We start from the raw sequence: 17,293 nt of genomic DNA on the forward strand, positions 1-17,293 counted from the left end.
AGGCTTGCCGCCGATTTCTGAGGTCAACCCGGCGAACCCCACAGGCGGATCACTAGTGTGAAGCAGTAACGTGGGAAGGTTATGATCCCCTCGACATCGAGATCATAACAGCGCCGAGAAAAAAGGAAGAAGAAGAAGAGCTATTCAGGAACCAAAAAGTGCTGTTAATAACCGTTAAAAAAGTATTGTTTTATTTCAAAAGTTGGGTTTTATCTGTTAAGTTACACACAAATATTTTAATCAAAATCATAAGAGCCGTTTGAAAAAAAAAACTTCATTTTACTATTTCCATTCGGCAGGTTGCAATTTGAAATTTTGCCTTAAAAATGTACCTATTTTCTTTTTTGATTTTCTTGAAAAAAATATTAAAAACAATTTTTTCCAAATTTAGTTTTTTTTTCCAATTATTAAAGAATACATTTGCCTACACTTTTTTTTTAGTTTTTAGGTTTTTGGATTAAAAACAATTTTTTTCGAATTTTCTAAAAATCAAATGTTTTGGCTGATGTTAAAAGTTGGGCATTTATTTAAGATAATTGTGTTCTAAAAGTGGTCAAGGATGTATTACTGAATATAGTAATAAAATTTAAAAAAAATCATTTTTCGGCAGCAGTGTTGTCAAAATGTGGGTAGTCAAAAAAAAAAATTACTGGGTGGTCAAAAGTGGTCATTTAAAATTTAATCTTTAAGGACCAAATAAAAAAGTGACACTTTTTGGTGCCAAGGTAACATGCTTGAAACAAGTATTCAAAAATTTACTTTTTGAGCTTTTATTCCTGATTGAATCCTTATGTAATTGTACTAACTACAGAATTTAAATCTTTTAAGTCTATTTTACATTTACCCGATTTTATGCATGGTTTAATCTTTAATATAAGTATCACTGGACTTATATTCTTCTGAAATTATTTTGCACACAATCATTATTTGATTTTAATTAATTCACATTGTAGGTATTTGAATTGTTTGTTTTCAATTAATTTGTATGTTTATAACGCTTTTCCCTTTAAAAAAAAAACCGTATGCATATTTCAAATAATTAAATTATTCTTTCAACTTCCAAATTCTTTTGAGATAATTAAAAAAAATTCAACAGATAGGAAGTTACCTACTTAAAAAGAAACTTTTGAAATAACTTAATATTGTTATTCTTTCTCAAAAAAAAAAAAAAAATATAAATGAAACACTTTACCTGCACTTACTTTTTGAAAGTGAGAAAAAAAAATTCAATTAATTCTCAATTTTCTAATGATTCAATTAAAAATTTAAATTGCTATAACGCACATCCCCCTGCTGCTTATGGATCCCACAGTGAATTCCAATTAATTTGAGATTTTTTCTTCCTTTTTTTTTGTTGATATTCTAAAGAATTAGTAAACGTTATTTTTTTTTCTTTGTTTGTTTTGGATTATATTTTGTATATAAATCCAAGAAAAATTGGTTTTTCTTTTTTTTTTTTCTTTGTTTATTTGCTTTTTGTTCTCAGGTGTGAATTGTAAATTATCTCTGATTTGAAATTAAATAACAAAAGAACTTCAACTTTCGATTTCGAAATTTATCCAGGTGAAAAGTTTACTTCTTATTGTGCAAAAGTTGTTAATGAGAAAAAATTTTTTTGAATACCTTATCTTAATCTCAAACATCTGCGGTTCAATTTTGATTGTCTTCATCTATTTTTTGTTTGTTTTTAATTTATTATGAAATCAAATTGATACATTTTTTTTTTGGTAAATTGAATTTTGTTTTGATGAATTTATCATTGCGTAACGATATTAAATCGGAGGTAGATAATAAGCAAAAAAATTATGTTTTTGTTTGATAAGTTGACAGGACTTGTTTATTTTTCTTTAAAAAAAGTTTCCAAGTCTTTTTAGAAACTTAAAAAAAAAAAAATAATAATGAATAACAATTAAGATGATCTCATTTGTATTAATTCCATTTTGACAGATATTTTAAGTACTCTCATGAATAAGTTTCATTTATTTTTGTTTTTTGTTCTCATAAATACATTTGATGTTCTTCAAAGCAATAAAACTCCTTTTTACAAAAATGAATTAAAATGAAAATAAAAAATTAAAACAAGCAAATCCTTGATTGCTCTTAAATTCAAATCTGTTTGCCCTTTTTTATGTACGTAATTAGATTCAACTTATGTTTGTCTAATATTGCACTTTTATACAAAATCCTTATTTTATACAAATGGAAAAAGTAAAGTCCATCTTATTTTCTATCTTTCTATCTACTTAATGAGTTCTTATGAATAATTTCACTGAAGATTCATTAAACGAAAACAAACAACAAAAATCAAATTAAAACCTGTAATAAATACTAAAGAGGACTAAAAGAAACATTATGACACACTAACTTGAACGTGACAGATAAATGTTTTTCTTCATTTGATTTGTTTTCGTTTTTTTCTTTGTCCATGCGATTTAGCAAATACCATGTATAAAGGCACATTAAAAGATCTGGACAAGAAATGTTTTAAAAGAATTTTTTGTAATAATAAAAAGCATTCCGTTTAAAAAAACAGAACTAATAATATGTTTGAAGTCTTAAACAAAAAAGTTTTTAAAATAGAAAAAAAAAAACTTTGTAATCGAGTTGCGATTCAACGAAAATCTTTAATTTAAATTAAAAATAACTTAGTTTTGTTTTTAGTTATAAGTTTAATACTCATTTTTGAAGCAGCATGTTCAAAAATTTCAAAACAGTTACTCAGAGAAAGTTAAACGTTTTTAAATAAAATTTTATATTTGTATTTTTGAAGTGGTATTTCTTAAAAACTGAGCTGTAAAAATTATCAAAATTCGAATAAATATTTAAGAAATTGTGTGTTGGCGTGACATTTTTTAATATTGTATTTTTGTATGATTTTATTTCTAAGTTTTGAGTGTAAAAATTCTAAAAAAAAAACTTATAGAACCCAGAGGCCTTTTGCACAGATCATACATTACATGCAACAATGCTCTGTAATAATAAATTTTGTTGTTCGAATATCATAAACAAATATGTTTGACTAAAATATTTCAAGAAGTTCTTTTGTTTCACACATACATTTAATATTATCATGAGCATTAGAAAATCACTCCTATTATACAAAAATCACATGCAACTAAATAATTAGTTGTACTAATTTGTTAATTTTCAGGATTGTAATTTTTTTGTACCTCCTTCTCTCTGATTATATAATATTTGTATCTAGATCTACGTAACAATATTTTATGTTTAAAATATTTTGTACGCTTTTGTATTTTTGATGTATGTAATATTCGATCAGTAAAATTGGCTTCAGGTCTTAGGTGCACTTAATTTATTAAGGGTGCGAAAAATGTTAAATTGTAACAAAGAATGCATGTTTTCGTGAATTTTTTATGACGAAAAAGTTAATATGTTTCTATTTATGAAAACCAAAATGCATTAAGCAAGGTATTACATTCGAAGAATATGTTTTTTTTTGTGATTTTTTTTCTTTTAAAATCACTATTAATGGTACCTAGCTACCATAGAACAGTTTTTTAAAAAAAGTATGTATTTATATTTAAAGTTTTAATATTAATAAGAATATAGGGGCCCCCAAAATATTGAGTATTAAACATTTTCTGATAATGATAACCATTTTTTGTACATAAGCCTTTGGGATAGTTTTTTTTCCTTTGTATCTAGAACAACGAAACGAATGTAAAAATGTTAGTATCGATTTTTGTGTTTGAAAATATAGATCTTGTTTCCAAAGTCCTTCAACAAAATGACGTAAACACTTAGGGCCAGTTGTACAAATACCTACTTAATCCGTAGTTCAGCATTTTTTATCTTCTGAAATCGGTGGTAAAGTTGCTGTTTAGCACTTTTCAAGGCTTTCAAAAATAAAAGCAGGAAAATAACGAAACGCTTTTTTGATGAGTTGGCCGAAGTAATTAAGTAAGAATTTCAAATCCGGAATCGTGCTTTGAACTCAACGTTTACAAATGCCGCCTGGGATATTTCGATGGGTTGAATTCAACAAGGATTTTAGAGCCTTCATGCTTCATGGTCTGAATAGTATCAAATCATGTAATGAAACAAGAATAAACAAAACTGGTAGAAAAGTAGAATAAATACTCTCCAGTTGTTTCTACGAGGAACTAGTTGCTTTAAAAATGTGCTTAAAATTATTCCATTAAAGAACTTGCTAAATTATTACGTCCCTTAATTTGGTGGATCCTTTGTGGCGGAATCAACGAAAAACTTATCTCGGATATTGAAGCTAGTTAATTGCTAATTTCTTGTGCAAAAATCTCTCAACTCTTTTTGAAATATTTAAGGTTTTATAAATAAGTGAAAATAATCAAGCTACAAAATCGAGGTTTAAGCATTCCATTTGGGTCTGAGTAACTTTAAATTTCTGCTAAACAGCCCGGAAAACTATACAAAAATAGGTTTGAAAATTTTCCCTTTTCCAATGTTAAGGCTTAAGGCTGTGTCCAAGTCTAGGAGATGGAGGGGGCCCCCAAAAAAATTCGGATACAGGGCCCCCAAAGGGCTTGCTACGCCACTGATAATAATAATAATAAACAATTAATATATTAAAATATTTCATTTTGCAGCAAATTAATTAACAGTTCGAAGTTTTATAAAAAGTCAATTTCTAACTTTTATTTCAGAGCCGAAAAAAAATTGTATGTTGTGACACTGGTTTATTATCTTAAAAACTTGTCCCGGCATCGCAGTTTTAAGAAAAGTATAAATATTTTTAGAGGTAAAGTTAGATCGAAAAATATTACAATTTGAACTCAACAAAACAGGATTTTTCAGAGCAAATATCAAACAAAAATAATCACATTTTCTTGTTTGTTTATTCCTCTTTGAAGAAAAGCCTCTAATTTTCTGACGTATGATTTTTTTTTAAGTTGTAGATTACATACTTTATAGCACTATACAATGGACAAAATTATATTATTATGAGTTAATTTAAACATTTTATTAACAAAAATATTGTTTTATTTTTACAAAAACCAAAGAAAAATTAAAAGTTATAAATAAGGAAAAATATAAGAAAACGGTACGATTTTTTTTTGAAAAAGTTTATTTTAACAATATTTATTCATAAAATTTATTGCAGTCATGTAGATTAAGTCTAATTTTTATTTTATTTATGTTTTATTTATAAGGATAATTTTTCATTGAAGTAGTTACACACATTTTTTTTTTGTTTCTTCAATTTCTTAGGCTAGTATCATTTTTGTAGAGTTAAAACTTTTATTTCTATCATAATTAAATGCACTATTCGAACCATAAACCGCCTGATTTATTGCTAAAACAAATTTGCATTAACTATTAAGATAAAAAAAAAGTTACGCATACACCCTAGTGACCCGCAGTTTGAATTGAACTATAAATAATATCTAACTTATCTTTGATAAATTAATGAAACTTATTGCCTTTGATTAACTATCATTAAGTGCCAAATAAAACAGTTTTTTTTTTAAGCAATTGTTTTCCAATAATTAAAACTTATAGGCTATTATATGTATAAATGTTGATTAACTTTAAACAATTGTTTAAATTTGGAAAATTTGTTCTAAAACCATGTTTGTAGTTGTTTTATAGCTGTCAAACTTGTGTCTAAATATAGATGGGCTTAAATTTGAATAGTGCGATATTTATTTTTATTAAAAAATGCATATTTACCACAGTTTGAAAAAGTTTAACGATGTTTGAGTAGACTAAAATCTAATAAATATCCCTGATAATTCATATTCTTATCAATAATTATTTTCATCATAAAGAGAGAACTAATTTAACTTGAGAAAACATAGAATTAAACAACAACATGCAACCAAATTATTATCCTTTATATTGTTCCTGTTATAAATTAACTAAAACAAAACGAAAAAAAAAAACAAAATTAAATGCGCACTTACCTTGTGCTGAAACGGCACGTGATCTCGCTAAATCAATTTTATTAGCCACTAATATTATCGGTCGCGTCCTAACTAAATCCATATCCTGCAGGCGTGATAGGATTTGTTTGGCTCGTGTGAATGACTCCTTGTCAACAACTGAATATACAACCAAATACGCATCGGATTTTTCCAATTCATCCTTGAAAAAAAAAAAAATACACAAAAAAAAGTACATAAATAAGACGAAAAATATATTTTACATAATTTAGATGTAAGCAGATTCAAATCAAATGGAATAAATGAATATACGTAGATTCATCTTGTCAGACATTTGTGTGCAGTTGTTGTTCATTTTGATGTATATAAACTTTTCAATCCAAGGATAAATATTGGCATTTAAAGAAATTTTCTCTCCATGCCAATGTGCAGATAATAGAAATGAAAAGCACATGGTTGTGATTTAATGTAATAAAAGTGAATCCAGGACGAAGAAGGACGAATAAAACCCTTCGTTCTTTTTGTTGGATATCTTTTTTTTTTTTTTTCTATAAAGACGAAGGAAAGTACCTACGTCATTTTCTGTAGTTGTACGCTGGTTATCATTTTAAAAAGGCTATAACATAATCGATAAACCGATTTTTTTTTTTTTTTTCTGTTCACAACTAGAACATTGATATTCAATTCAAGTCGATATGGAAAGAGAGTGCGATGACAGCTTAACGGAGTGGCTGGCGTTATATAGCAGATATAATAATAGAAAATGCTGTTTACCCAAGGCTATAATAATGGCAGGCAAATATTTTGTAACAGCTTGTTGATAAACCAGACTATGAGCTTGTTTTTGACCTAAAGTCTGCTGAAAATTATGTTAATGGAGTTTTGTTTTTTTCTTGTATAAAGTAGGTATTTTATATTTTAAGTGCTACTGATATTGAACAAAAGTGTGATGATAGAATATTAAGATGGTGTCAGAGAGCAGAGGTGTTTTAGGGGTTTAATCTGATATTTGACATATGTTAAAAGAAAAGTAGACAAAGGGATGAATAAATTGTTTGATAGATTGTTGGGTGTTATTTTTAAGGTAGCAGGTGTCAATCAGAAATCCTTGGGTTATTGGTAATTTTGATTGATAAGGTTTTTTTGTTCAAGGAAAAAAAAGTTTTGAACTGACTTTTGAATTGATTATTCCAAACATTATATCCATACAGATATGACTTTGTCGAAGAATATTCAAATTCTCTTGAATGACAGTTTTGTCTTTACCTATAAATGCAACAGTCAGAAAAATAAATACGGTGCTTGATTCTAGGAATATGGCTGAGACTGAAAACATCAATTAAAGGTAGGTAGAGATCAAGTTGCTTAAATTTTTAAGACTTTTTATATAGAAATTTGGGAAATGTAAGTACTATGGTATATTGCTTATAATATGCAAAAAAAAACATAAAAATCGTTTTTTTTTTAAATAAAATAAAATCTGAAATCAAATTGCCCTCCAAAACAAGTATGCAGTTTTGATTGATATATTAAGATGTATTTTTAGAAAAAAATTTTCAAAATCGTTTTTTTTTTTTAAACTAATTTTGTATAAATAATTTTTTAGGAAAAAAGTTTTAAAATAAAATTGGTTTGCCATTTTGTAGAAAAAACTAATCAACATCTAAAAACAAAATTTCAAAAAAATACAATGACCCGTTTCCCAAAATTTTATTTTTCAAAAAAAAAAAAAATTAAAAAATTTTTTTGAACATCCAAAAATTATTTTTTTATATGTGGCTTATATTTAAGTGCTTCTTCACAAAAAGTTTCGTTTAAATCGAATAAGGCTTATCGGAGAATATTGGAATTGAAAAAAAACGGTTCTATGGCAGGTACCGTTAATATTGATTTTCAAAAAAAAAAAAAAAACTCAAAACTAACATTTGAATTTATTTTAACAAAATCGTTAGAGCCGTTTTTGAGCAATTTCAACTTTACTAAAATCGGTATATGACAAGTACCGTTATTTTTGGTCCAAAAAAAATTATTTCCAAAAACCCCTCTAAAGAGTCGCCAAATACCGCTACATACCAAGTTTGACATCAATCAGTCCATCCGTTTAGGCTGTAGCTTAGTTTACAGACAGACAGACTGACTGACAGACGGACTTCCGGGACCCACTATTTTGGCATTCTCTATCATCGTAATGTCATGGAAAAATGTTATCTCAACTTTTTTTTTTTGTATAAAAAGCGAACTCGAGATAACAATTTTACATGACATTACGATGATTTCATAAATTAATTCTCATTTAATTTTATTATAATCATTAATCTATTAAAATAAATAAATAAAATATATTTATAAAACTCATGTTATTACAAGGTATTTTGTTAAAGAAAACGGTTTTTTTTCTTTCTGTATGATTTCATTTTAAAGTATAGAAAAAAATAAAATTACTACTTAAAAATCGTTGTGTATTACTTATTTTTTGAAAAATCTGGCAAGTCAGACATCAAAAGATTGGGTCCTTTAAACTCTATTCAGAGATGAAAACCACAAAATCTTTAGACGTCTGGTTCACACACAAATTTCTAAAAATTCTTTGTCTAACAAGTGACGATTTTTTTTTTCAATTTTAACCAAAAGTTGAATGTTCGGAAGCAGATATCTTCGGACAAAAAGCTCCAAACAAGTTTTGGTTGACAATTATGAATTAGTAGTAAATAGTCCTTTCTATTTCTCTACAAAAATTGTTATTCCATTTTTGCAAGATTTTCGAAAAAAATACTGGCCTATACCCTTATCAAAAAAAAAATGCATTTTAAAAATTTTTCCAAAATGCATTAAACGAGACATCAAATTAAAGGTCCTTTTAAACTCTATTAATGTGTTGAAACCACAAGTTCATTAGACGTCTGGTTGCCGAAATTTTGCAATCCAAATATAGTTTTAACCATTTTTAACCGAATTCCTACACAGAATGTTCTTAAGCAGATATCTTTGGACCCATAGCTCCAAACAAATTTCGGTTGACAGTTATGATAAAATATGCTTTAAATTAAGTATTTTCAGGCAGTACTACACATAAAGAAGCTGCTGATTATTTTCAAAAGATGATAAGTACGGGACTTATCAAGTTTTGTTAAGATAACAAATTTTTCGAGTAGCTATAGAATTGGATATAGTGGAGTCGATATTTCATATTTTGAAGGCAGGCGTAGTAATCCCTAGAGAACAAATTTAGTTTAAAAAAACCAATTTTGAAAAAATGGGCTTATCATGTTTTGAAAATTCATAATAAAAAGAAACAAGAAACAAGCAACAAGAAAATTGTTATTCCAGTTTTCTTCAATCAACATCAAAAATGTAATGATAATAGTTTTTGTAATGTTAATTTTTTTTTCCAAAACAGCCCCCAACAATATCGATTTATTATCAAAAATTAAAAAAAAAATGTGAAAAAATACCTATGTAATTTAAAAATTTTTTTTTATTCTAGCTTTTATTTTATTTTTTTATCTAGCTATTATTTTCAAAAATGGCCTTACACGACCATAAAGCTCATACAATTTCGAATTTCCAAAAATTAAGGTGTGGGACCACAATGATATCTATGATATTTCTCTTCACATTTTGTCGGTTTAATCGAAATCCGTTTTTGGACAGGTAGTGCGGACAGAGGTCAATTTTTTGGCCTTCAAAAGGTAATTTCTATTAAATTTTTTGACATGTTGTTTTGATATTGAGATTGACTCTAATGAGATTTTAAATTTTTCAACATTTAGAGAGAGTCTTCCGTTCACGATTTTGAATCGAAGATGGACAAAAGTCCATTTCATCAAATAAATAGATTCCAGTACATTTAAAGTTTTAAGTTCGTGGCAGACCATTTTTGTCAATGGTACTTTCGACATTCGGTTCCAAAAACTTAAAACTTTCTTTAAGCTTTTATTTTTAGAAACTGTACTTAAAATCAGAAAAATCGGATGCACCTATAAGGTTACTGTACTAAATATATTGTAACAGTTTTTTTTTTTGTGAAACTGTATATAAGTATAATATTTTTGGGCTATTTTTAGCTATTCCGCTTTAAATTTTTGAAAAAGTATATCTCTTTATTTTAAGGTACGTAAGAAAAAGAATAGGTGAATGAAAATGTTAAAAAACAGCTTTGAAAAATTGAACAAAATAAATCTATTTTTGTTCATCATTTTTCTTGAATGCTTTCTATAGTAGGGGAGCCCGAGATGCTAAATTTGCAGTTACTCGAGCGCCATGGGGACCTATTGGATTGCGAAGATTAGGTTCTAAAACGAAAAAAAGTATATGAAAGTTTTCCATTTAAGTGGGGATAAGAGCTTATAAACACGTTAAGGAAATGTAAAAAAAAACTGTCGCATTGAAATACTCGAGCGCGTCAGATATTAATAGGGTATACTCGCATTGGCTTTGTGATAACCGATATATATTAATCTGACGATAAGACAGTGGTTGGTGGCTACAAAAAGCGGTAGAAAAAATAAAAAAAAAAAAGTTATTCGAGCGTGTCAGATTTTGAGAGGGTACGTTCAGTAAACTCCAAATAGTGTTCAATTTGAATAACTGACGATTTGGACGTGGCCTACACTTATAAATTATTTTTGAAAATGTAAAAAAAAATTGTTAACTTAAGTTACTCGAGCGCGTCAGATTTTTCTACTGTAGGTTCAGCTCGATGTCAGAGTCACCCTAAATGATAATCTGACAATTATGTTAAGGTGTATTGCTAATCTGACAATTTAAAAAAAAAAAATTAGACAGTTTTTGAATATAAAACAATATTTTCGTTTCTTCTGGTTATTACCTACTGGATGTTACACAAAATTTATATTATTTACATATGATATACAAAGGTAAATCAATAATTTAATATTGATAATCACTGGATTCGTCTTCCAGGTTGTTTTTCAACTTTGTCGTCATCTCGTGTTTATGTAAGCAAAAATGGTTATGATACTTACTTGATAATCTTTCCTTCGAATGATAAATTATTATTAAAAAGTAAACGTAATTAAAGTCATAAGTTTTGCTCGTCTGGTTAACGAAAGAAAAAAATACCCCGAGTCTAAGAACATTACGTAATGACCAGACGATCAGAGCTTCTATATTTATTAAAGATGGGGCTTTTGCTATAAAGTTAAGAATGTCACGTTATTCCTCGATACAAAAATTTGAGTGTTGGACCGGTTTGGAAATTTTCCGATAGTGAATTACATATAAAACGTCTTTTGGGGCTTATTCCCTTTGGCACGTTATTTTTTATCAACTTTAATGAATTCTGTATGATTTTTTTATGTCAATCTGTATCCACATAATAAGTGTAGGTAAATTAGATAAAAAAATTAAGATATTTCGACAAAAACCTTAAAAACTCGGCATTATGAACCAAAAAATTGTATTTTTTTTTTACTGTACCTTCATGCTTTATCGATAATTTTGGCTATATTGCCCCATGAAAACCGTCAGATTATATGTTTTTCGTGTTCCTGATAAAATTCCCTTCAGAATAAAAAAAAAATTAATCGCGCTCGAGTATTTCGAGGTGACGTTTTTTTTTACAACTTCGTGCCTCCGCCATTTTCTTATGCCTCACTCAAATTGTCAGATTATTGAAATAAACACTTTTCTGGACGTACTTAACCTACCATTTCTTAATCTGACGCGCTCGAGTATTTCCGAGGATCGATTTTTTTTACTAATCTGACGGGCTGCCCACAACACAGACCACTGTATCAAGCTTTTATATTTGGTAGGAGTACATTACTAAGTACAAGCTTTCTCCCCATATGATTTTCTGACGCGCTCGAGTAACGCGCGAAATCCCTTCCTGGGCTCCCCTACTACTAAAATCATGTGTGAAAAACAATATAATCATTAAGAGTAAAAAAGTTGTAACTTTTTCGAACACAATTATAAGAAAACGTGCCATATCCAATTTAAAATTTAGGTGGAAAATTTCCCACGTTTCATTCAGAACAAAAAAAAAAAAAAAATCAATCTGCAAATCTACTTATTTTCCTATTACCGAACTATTATGGTTTTTGACAAATTTTAATTGAGTCAAAAACAACAATGAATATGCTTACATCATAAAATTTCATGGAATTACATTGAACTGCAATTAAATACCTACAAAATTAATTTTCCTATACAATACTTTTAATTATATCCAATTATTTCAAATAGAAGCAATAACTACCCTATTAAATGCTTTTAATGATGAAAAATTGAAACATTTTAGTGATAAACTTTATTTTCATAAATTTCAATTTACCGGATTCTTACCATTAACATCCACCTGCTGCCAAGTTCAAAAAACGCAACCAAAATTCACACTGAGTTAGACATTATGATTTCGAAATTCCGTAATTCTACCACATCAACCACATATCCTGGAAATTTCACCTGATGGCTAACTAGTTAATTTCCATATACAATTTGTACAGCAACTATGTCCCCTCTCATTAGCCCCCTGAAGTTATAATTGCTTTTCAAAATGCTCTTTTTGGTCTATAACAATGGAGGACTGAAAACTCATGCGATGTTGCACAATTATTATGAATCCTAAACTCGCGTATACTAACATTTGTCATGCTGGTGCTTTTTACCCTGAATCCAGGACAGAATCATTTTGTACCTCCTACGGTCATAGAGTTGTATAGAGCTTATCTTTCCGGGAACACACATTTCAAAAACTCAAAAAGGAAACTATGAGTACAATTCTGTATCTGTGTTGAGCTTCTAATTGTCGGACCGCAATATGAACGCACATCTCTGACAACAACTGACAACATCGAGATTCACAAAAGGATTCCAGGATATGAGATATTTTGCATGTATTCTTCATGTTGGTTAACGTTAAGGTTAAATAATTTATTTCAACCAAAAAAAAAAAAAAAGAAAAAGCACGAAAATTTACATTTTCAGCCGGATTTTTGTGCGTTATGGTTGAAATTCCTCGTTTTCGTCATATTTTGGAAAAAAAAAAAAACCACAGAGAGCGACTAAAAGGAAACACAAAAATTAAGACACATTGAGGAAATGAGTAAATAAGGATATAAGACTAGAATCCATTTGCCATATTACATTCATATATGTGTGACAGATTGTACATTGGAATGAGAAAGTGAGAAGCTTTTTCATTTTTCCTCACATAAAGCAGCCACCACACTAACAACGGAAGGATTTTATGAAAATTATGAAGCCTTAGGGTATTCGTTGGGGAAATAAAAATTTGTTTTAAAAGGCATTGAAAACGTGAGTGTTTGTTAAGAAGTTTTGGCACTGGTCTGGTATTTTGGTTACTTCTTTAATATATTTTATATTTTTAGCCACGCGTCTTTTTTTCTAAAAAGTTTTAAAATTTAGTTGTTGAATATTGTATATATATATTTTCTTTTTAATTTTCTTAAGAATTGAATTTTAATTTTGGATATGATTTTTTTAATTGATCAGGGTAAGAAGATATATTTGCTAAAAGTTAAAATAAAATGATTTTTGAACATAATGAAGTTTATTAAAATCGAAAATCGAAAGTAGAGGTCATGCAAAAAAGCCACGAAGGCTAAAATTTTTTTTTAAAACCAATATCCAAGCGACATGAAACCATTCGTATCAATCTTCTGCAGAAAAGTCAGCGCTGTGCAGGAATTTATGTCATTGTAAAGTTACTTTTTTTTTTTGAATTCCTAATAATAAATTTAAAAAAAATTGGGACATCATAACATAGAGTAACGTAACGTAAAGTAACGTAACGTAAATTCACGTAAGAACTTTTGGTCAAAAATTGATTATTAAGTTAACCTAAACGCTGATATGACAAATATAGTTACTAGTATAATACTAGAATAAACCATTATTATTATGCTTTTTTAAGCGCTTTGGACATTATAGCTTATGCAAATTCTGCTATCAACGAGTTTGGATGGCAGTTTGATTTGTAAAGTAGCTTAAAAGTCCGGTCAAAATAGATATTCAACATAAAAATAATTCGCTTAGAGCTGAAAATTGGTACAGAGAATTTAAATTTAGATTAAAGTAAAATGTCCAAAGTCCCCAAAAGTCCCATTTAAGCATAAAAAGTTATTCAAGTTTTGATGTCTAAAATTTATGTTTTTCACATATAACTATGAAACGGGAGAAGCTATCAAAAAAAAAGTATATGGATGACTTGTAGGTTTTGTAATTTTCTGTTCACAACTAGAACATTGATATTCAATTCAAGTCGATATGGAAAGAGAGTGCGATGACAGCTTAACGGAGTGGCTGGCGTTATATAGCAGATATAATAATAGAAAATGCTGTTTACCCAAGGCTATAATAATGGCAGGCAAATATTGTAACAGCTTGTTGATAAACCAGACGATGAGCTTGTTTTTGACCTAAAGTCTGCTGAAAATTATGTTAATGGAGTTGTTTTTTTTTCTTGTATAAAGAAGGTATTTTATATTTTAAGTGCTACTGATATGGAACGAAAGTGTGATGATAGAATATTAAGATGGTGTCAGAGAGCAGAGGTGTTTTAGGGGTTTAATCTGATATTTGACATATGTTAAAAGAAAAGTAGACAAAGGGATGAATAAATTGTTTGCTAGATTGTTGGGTGTTATTTTTAAGGTAGCAGGTGTCAATCAGAAATCATTCGGTTATTGGTAATTTTGATTGATAAGGTTTTTTTTTGTTCAAGGAAAAAAAAAGTTTTGAACTGACTTTTGAATTGATTATTCCAAACATTATATCCATACAGATATGACTTTGTCGAAGAATATTCAAATTCTCCTGAATGACAGTTTTGGCTTTACCTATAAATGCAAGAGTCAAAAAAAAAAAAATGATTCCAGTAATACCTATAGCTGAGATTGAAAACATGGTGGTGAATCAATAAAAAATAATTTCAGGTGCATACCAGCATCTGGAGTGGGTAATTTAAACATTTGTTAAGAGTTCGATGGATACCTAGACATCCTTAAACAAATAAAATGCACGACTGGGTCGCACGAACTTGCTCTTAGAGATCAAGTTAAATTTAAGACTTTTTATATAGAAATTTGGGAAATGTAGGTACTATGGTATATTGCTTATAGGTGCAAAAAAAAAAACATAAAATTCGTTTTTTTTTAAATAAAACAAAATCTGAAATCAAACTGCCCTCCAAAACAAGTATGCAGTTTTGATTGATATATTAAGATGCATTTTTAGGAAAAAAATTTCAAAATCGTTTTCTTTTTAAACTAATTTTGTATAAATAATTTTTTGGAAAAAAAGTTTTAAATTAAAATTCGTATGCCATTTTGTAGAAATAACTAATCAACATCTAAAAACAAAATTTCCAAAAAATACAATGTCCCGTTTCCGAAAATTTTATTTTTCAAAAAAAAAAATTTCCAGATTTTTTTAAAAATCCAAAAATTATTTTTTTTATTTTTAACTTATATATGAGTTACATAAGTGTTTCTTCACAAAAAGTTTTGTTTGAATCGAATAAGCCGTATCGGAGAATATAGGATTTGGAAAAAAAAACGGTTCTATGGCAGGTACCGTTAATATTGATTTTCAAAAACAAAAATTTTTTTCATGAGAAGATAACCCTTGTCTCAAAACTTACATTTGAATTATGTTAACAAAATCGTTGGAGCCGTTTTTGAGCAATTTCAACTTTACTACAATCGGTATATGACAGTTACCGTTATTTTTGGTCCAAAAAAATTAATTCCAAAAAAACCTCTAAAGAGTCGCCAAATAACGCTATATACCAAGTTTGACATCAATCAGTCCATCCGTTTAGGCCGTAGCTTCGTTTACAGACTGACTGACAGACGGACTTCCGGGACCCACTTTTTTGGCATTCTCTATCATCGTAATGTCATGGAAAAATGTTATCTCAACTTTTTTTTTTGTAAAAAATCGAACTCGAGATAACAAAGTGGTTCGGCAATTCTGTTTGTCTGTCTGTCTGTCTGTCTGTCTGTCTTTCTCTGTCCGTCTGTCTGTCTGTATGTACCTCGAGCTAGAGCTGAAACTACTGGAGTGATTTTGTTCAAGACTAACCCAATTTGAACGTAAATTTTGAAATCTAAATTTAAATTGGTATTCCATTTTGTAGAAATCATTAATCAACATCTAAAACCAAAATTTCCAAAAAATTCAATGTCCCGTTTTCGAAAGTTTGATTTTTCAAAAAAAAAAAAAAAAATTCTAAATTTTTTTTTAAAAATCTAAAAATTAATTTTTTCAATATTTTATTTTTGGCTTATATCAAAATTATACGAAATGCTTTTTACAAAAAGTTTCGATGAAATCGAATAACGGTTCTATGGCAGATACCGTTAATAATGATTTTCAAAAAAATCATCGATATTTTTATAGAGAAAATCTTTTCAAAATTTGAGTGATAAGTTAATTTTTTTTTAACTTAAGTTTCTTAAAATATAACCAAAAATATTCTTAAGTTTTCCATACTTTATTCTGGGACACCCTGTTTTATGGATCTGATTCTTCATTGTTGAGAAATTATTTTGCTGTGTATACTATATAGGCATACAAATATACTAATTATAATCAATTTTTACGCCTTGATATTATTGCGTCAGAAGTCTTTCATAGTTCCGCTAGCAGTTAAAAAAAAAACTATGGAAATTTTCACGAATTTTATACCGGCTAAACAAGCCAATGAACTATAACATATTATATAAAAAATATAAATGTATCTTTTAATTATAATACCTTTCTCTTAATGAATATGATTATTTTATTTAATTGAAGGTTTTGATGTGGTAAAAAAACAAATGTCAAAAGAATAGATATGGTCTTTTGCTCAAATATTTTGAACAAAAATTAGCATTTTAAGTGTAACTAGTTTATTCGATTTATATTTTTTTACTATAAAATGAATAAATGCCAAACACTAAGCATTCACTAAGTTTTTAGTTTAATTGCGGTTAGCAACGCAAACTATAAAGATCAACATGAAATTCGTTATTGTTTTCGTTGCGCTTTTCGTTGTGACTTTTGCCGTTGCATCTCCACAAGAATCATTCTCGTAAAATTAATATACTTTTAAAGAAAAAAAAAAAAATTAATAACTATAACTTAACACTTCTTCTTTTTTTTTCATATTCATCAATCAGCGATGGACAAACTAATTCCGATGATACTGTTACTCTACAATGGCAAATTCCTGGTAGTGATGGTGTCGTACAGACCGTCAACACAAATATCGATGATGTAAGTGGTTTTCATACCGCAGGTTCTCACTTACCTCAGTTAAACAAATAAATATATGTAGGTATATTTAATTTTGTCAAATTAAATATAAATTTAGACGAAAAGTAGGTTTTACTCATTATGTACCTTTTTTATGTACCTACACATGTTAAACCTATATTAAG

The 17,293-nt window shown here is 28.2% G+C and overlaps 1 protein-coding gene across 2 annotated transcripts in view; it reads right to left on the reverse strand.

Moving 5' to 3' along the window:
* Window positions 1-17,293, reverse strand: part of LOC129906631 (GTP-binding protein RAD) — a 191,974-nt gene that overhangs the window by 22,229 nt on the left and 152,452 nt on the right. For both annotated transcript variants that reach the window (XM_055982453.1, XM_055982454.1), the window contains exon 7: window positions 5,904-6,084. In XM_055982453.1, the coding sequence (XP_055838428.1) occupies window positions 5,904-6,084 (181 nt within the window). The remainder of the gene's footprint in view (window positions 1-5,903; window positions 6,085-17,293) is intronic.

This window comes from Episyrphus balteatus, chromosome 1 (genome assembly GCF_945859705.1).
Source record: "Episyrphus balteatus chromosome 1, idEpiBalt1.1, whole genome shotgun sequence".
NCBI classification, from domain to species: Eukaryota; Metazoa; Arthropoda; class Insecta; order Diptera; family Syrphidae; genus Episyrphus; species Episyrphus balteatus.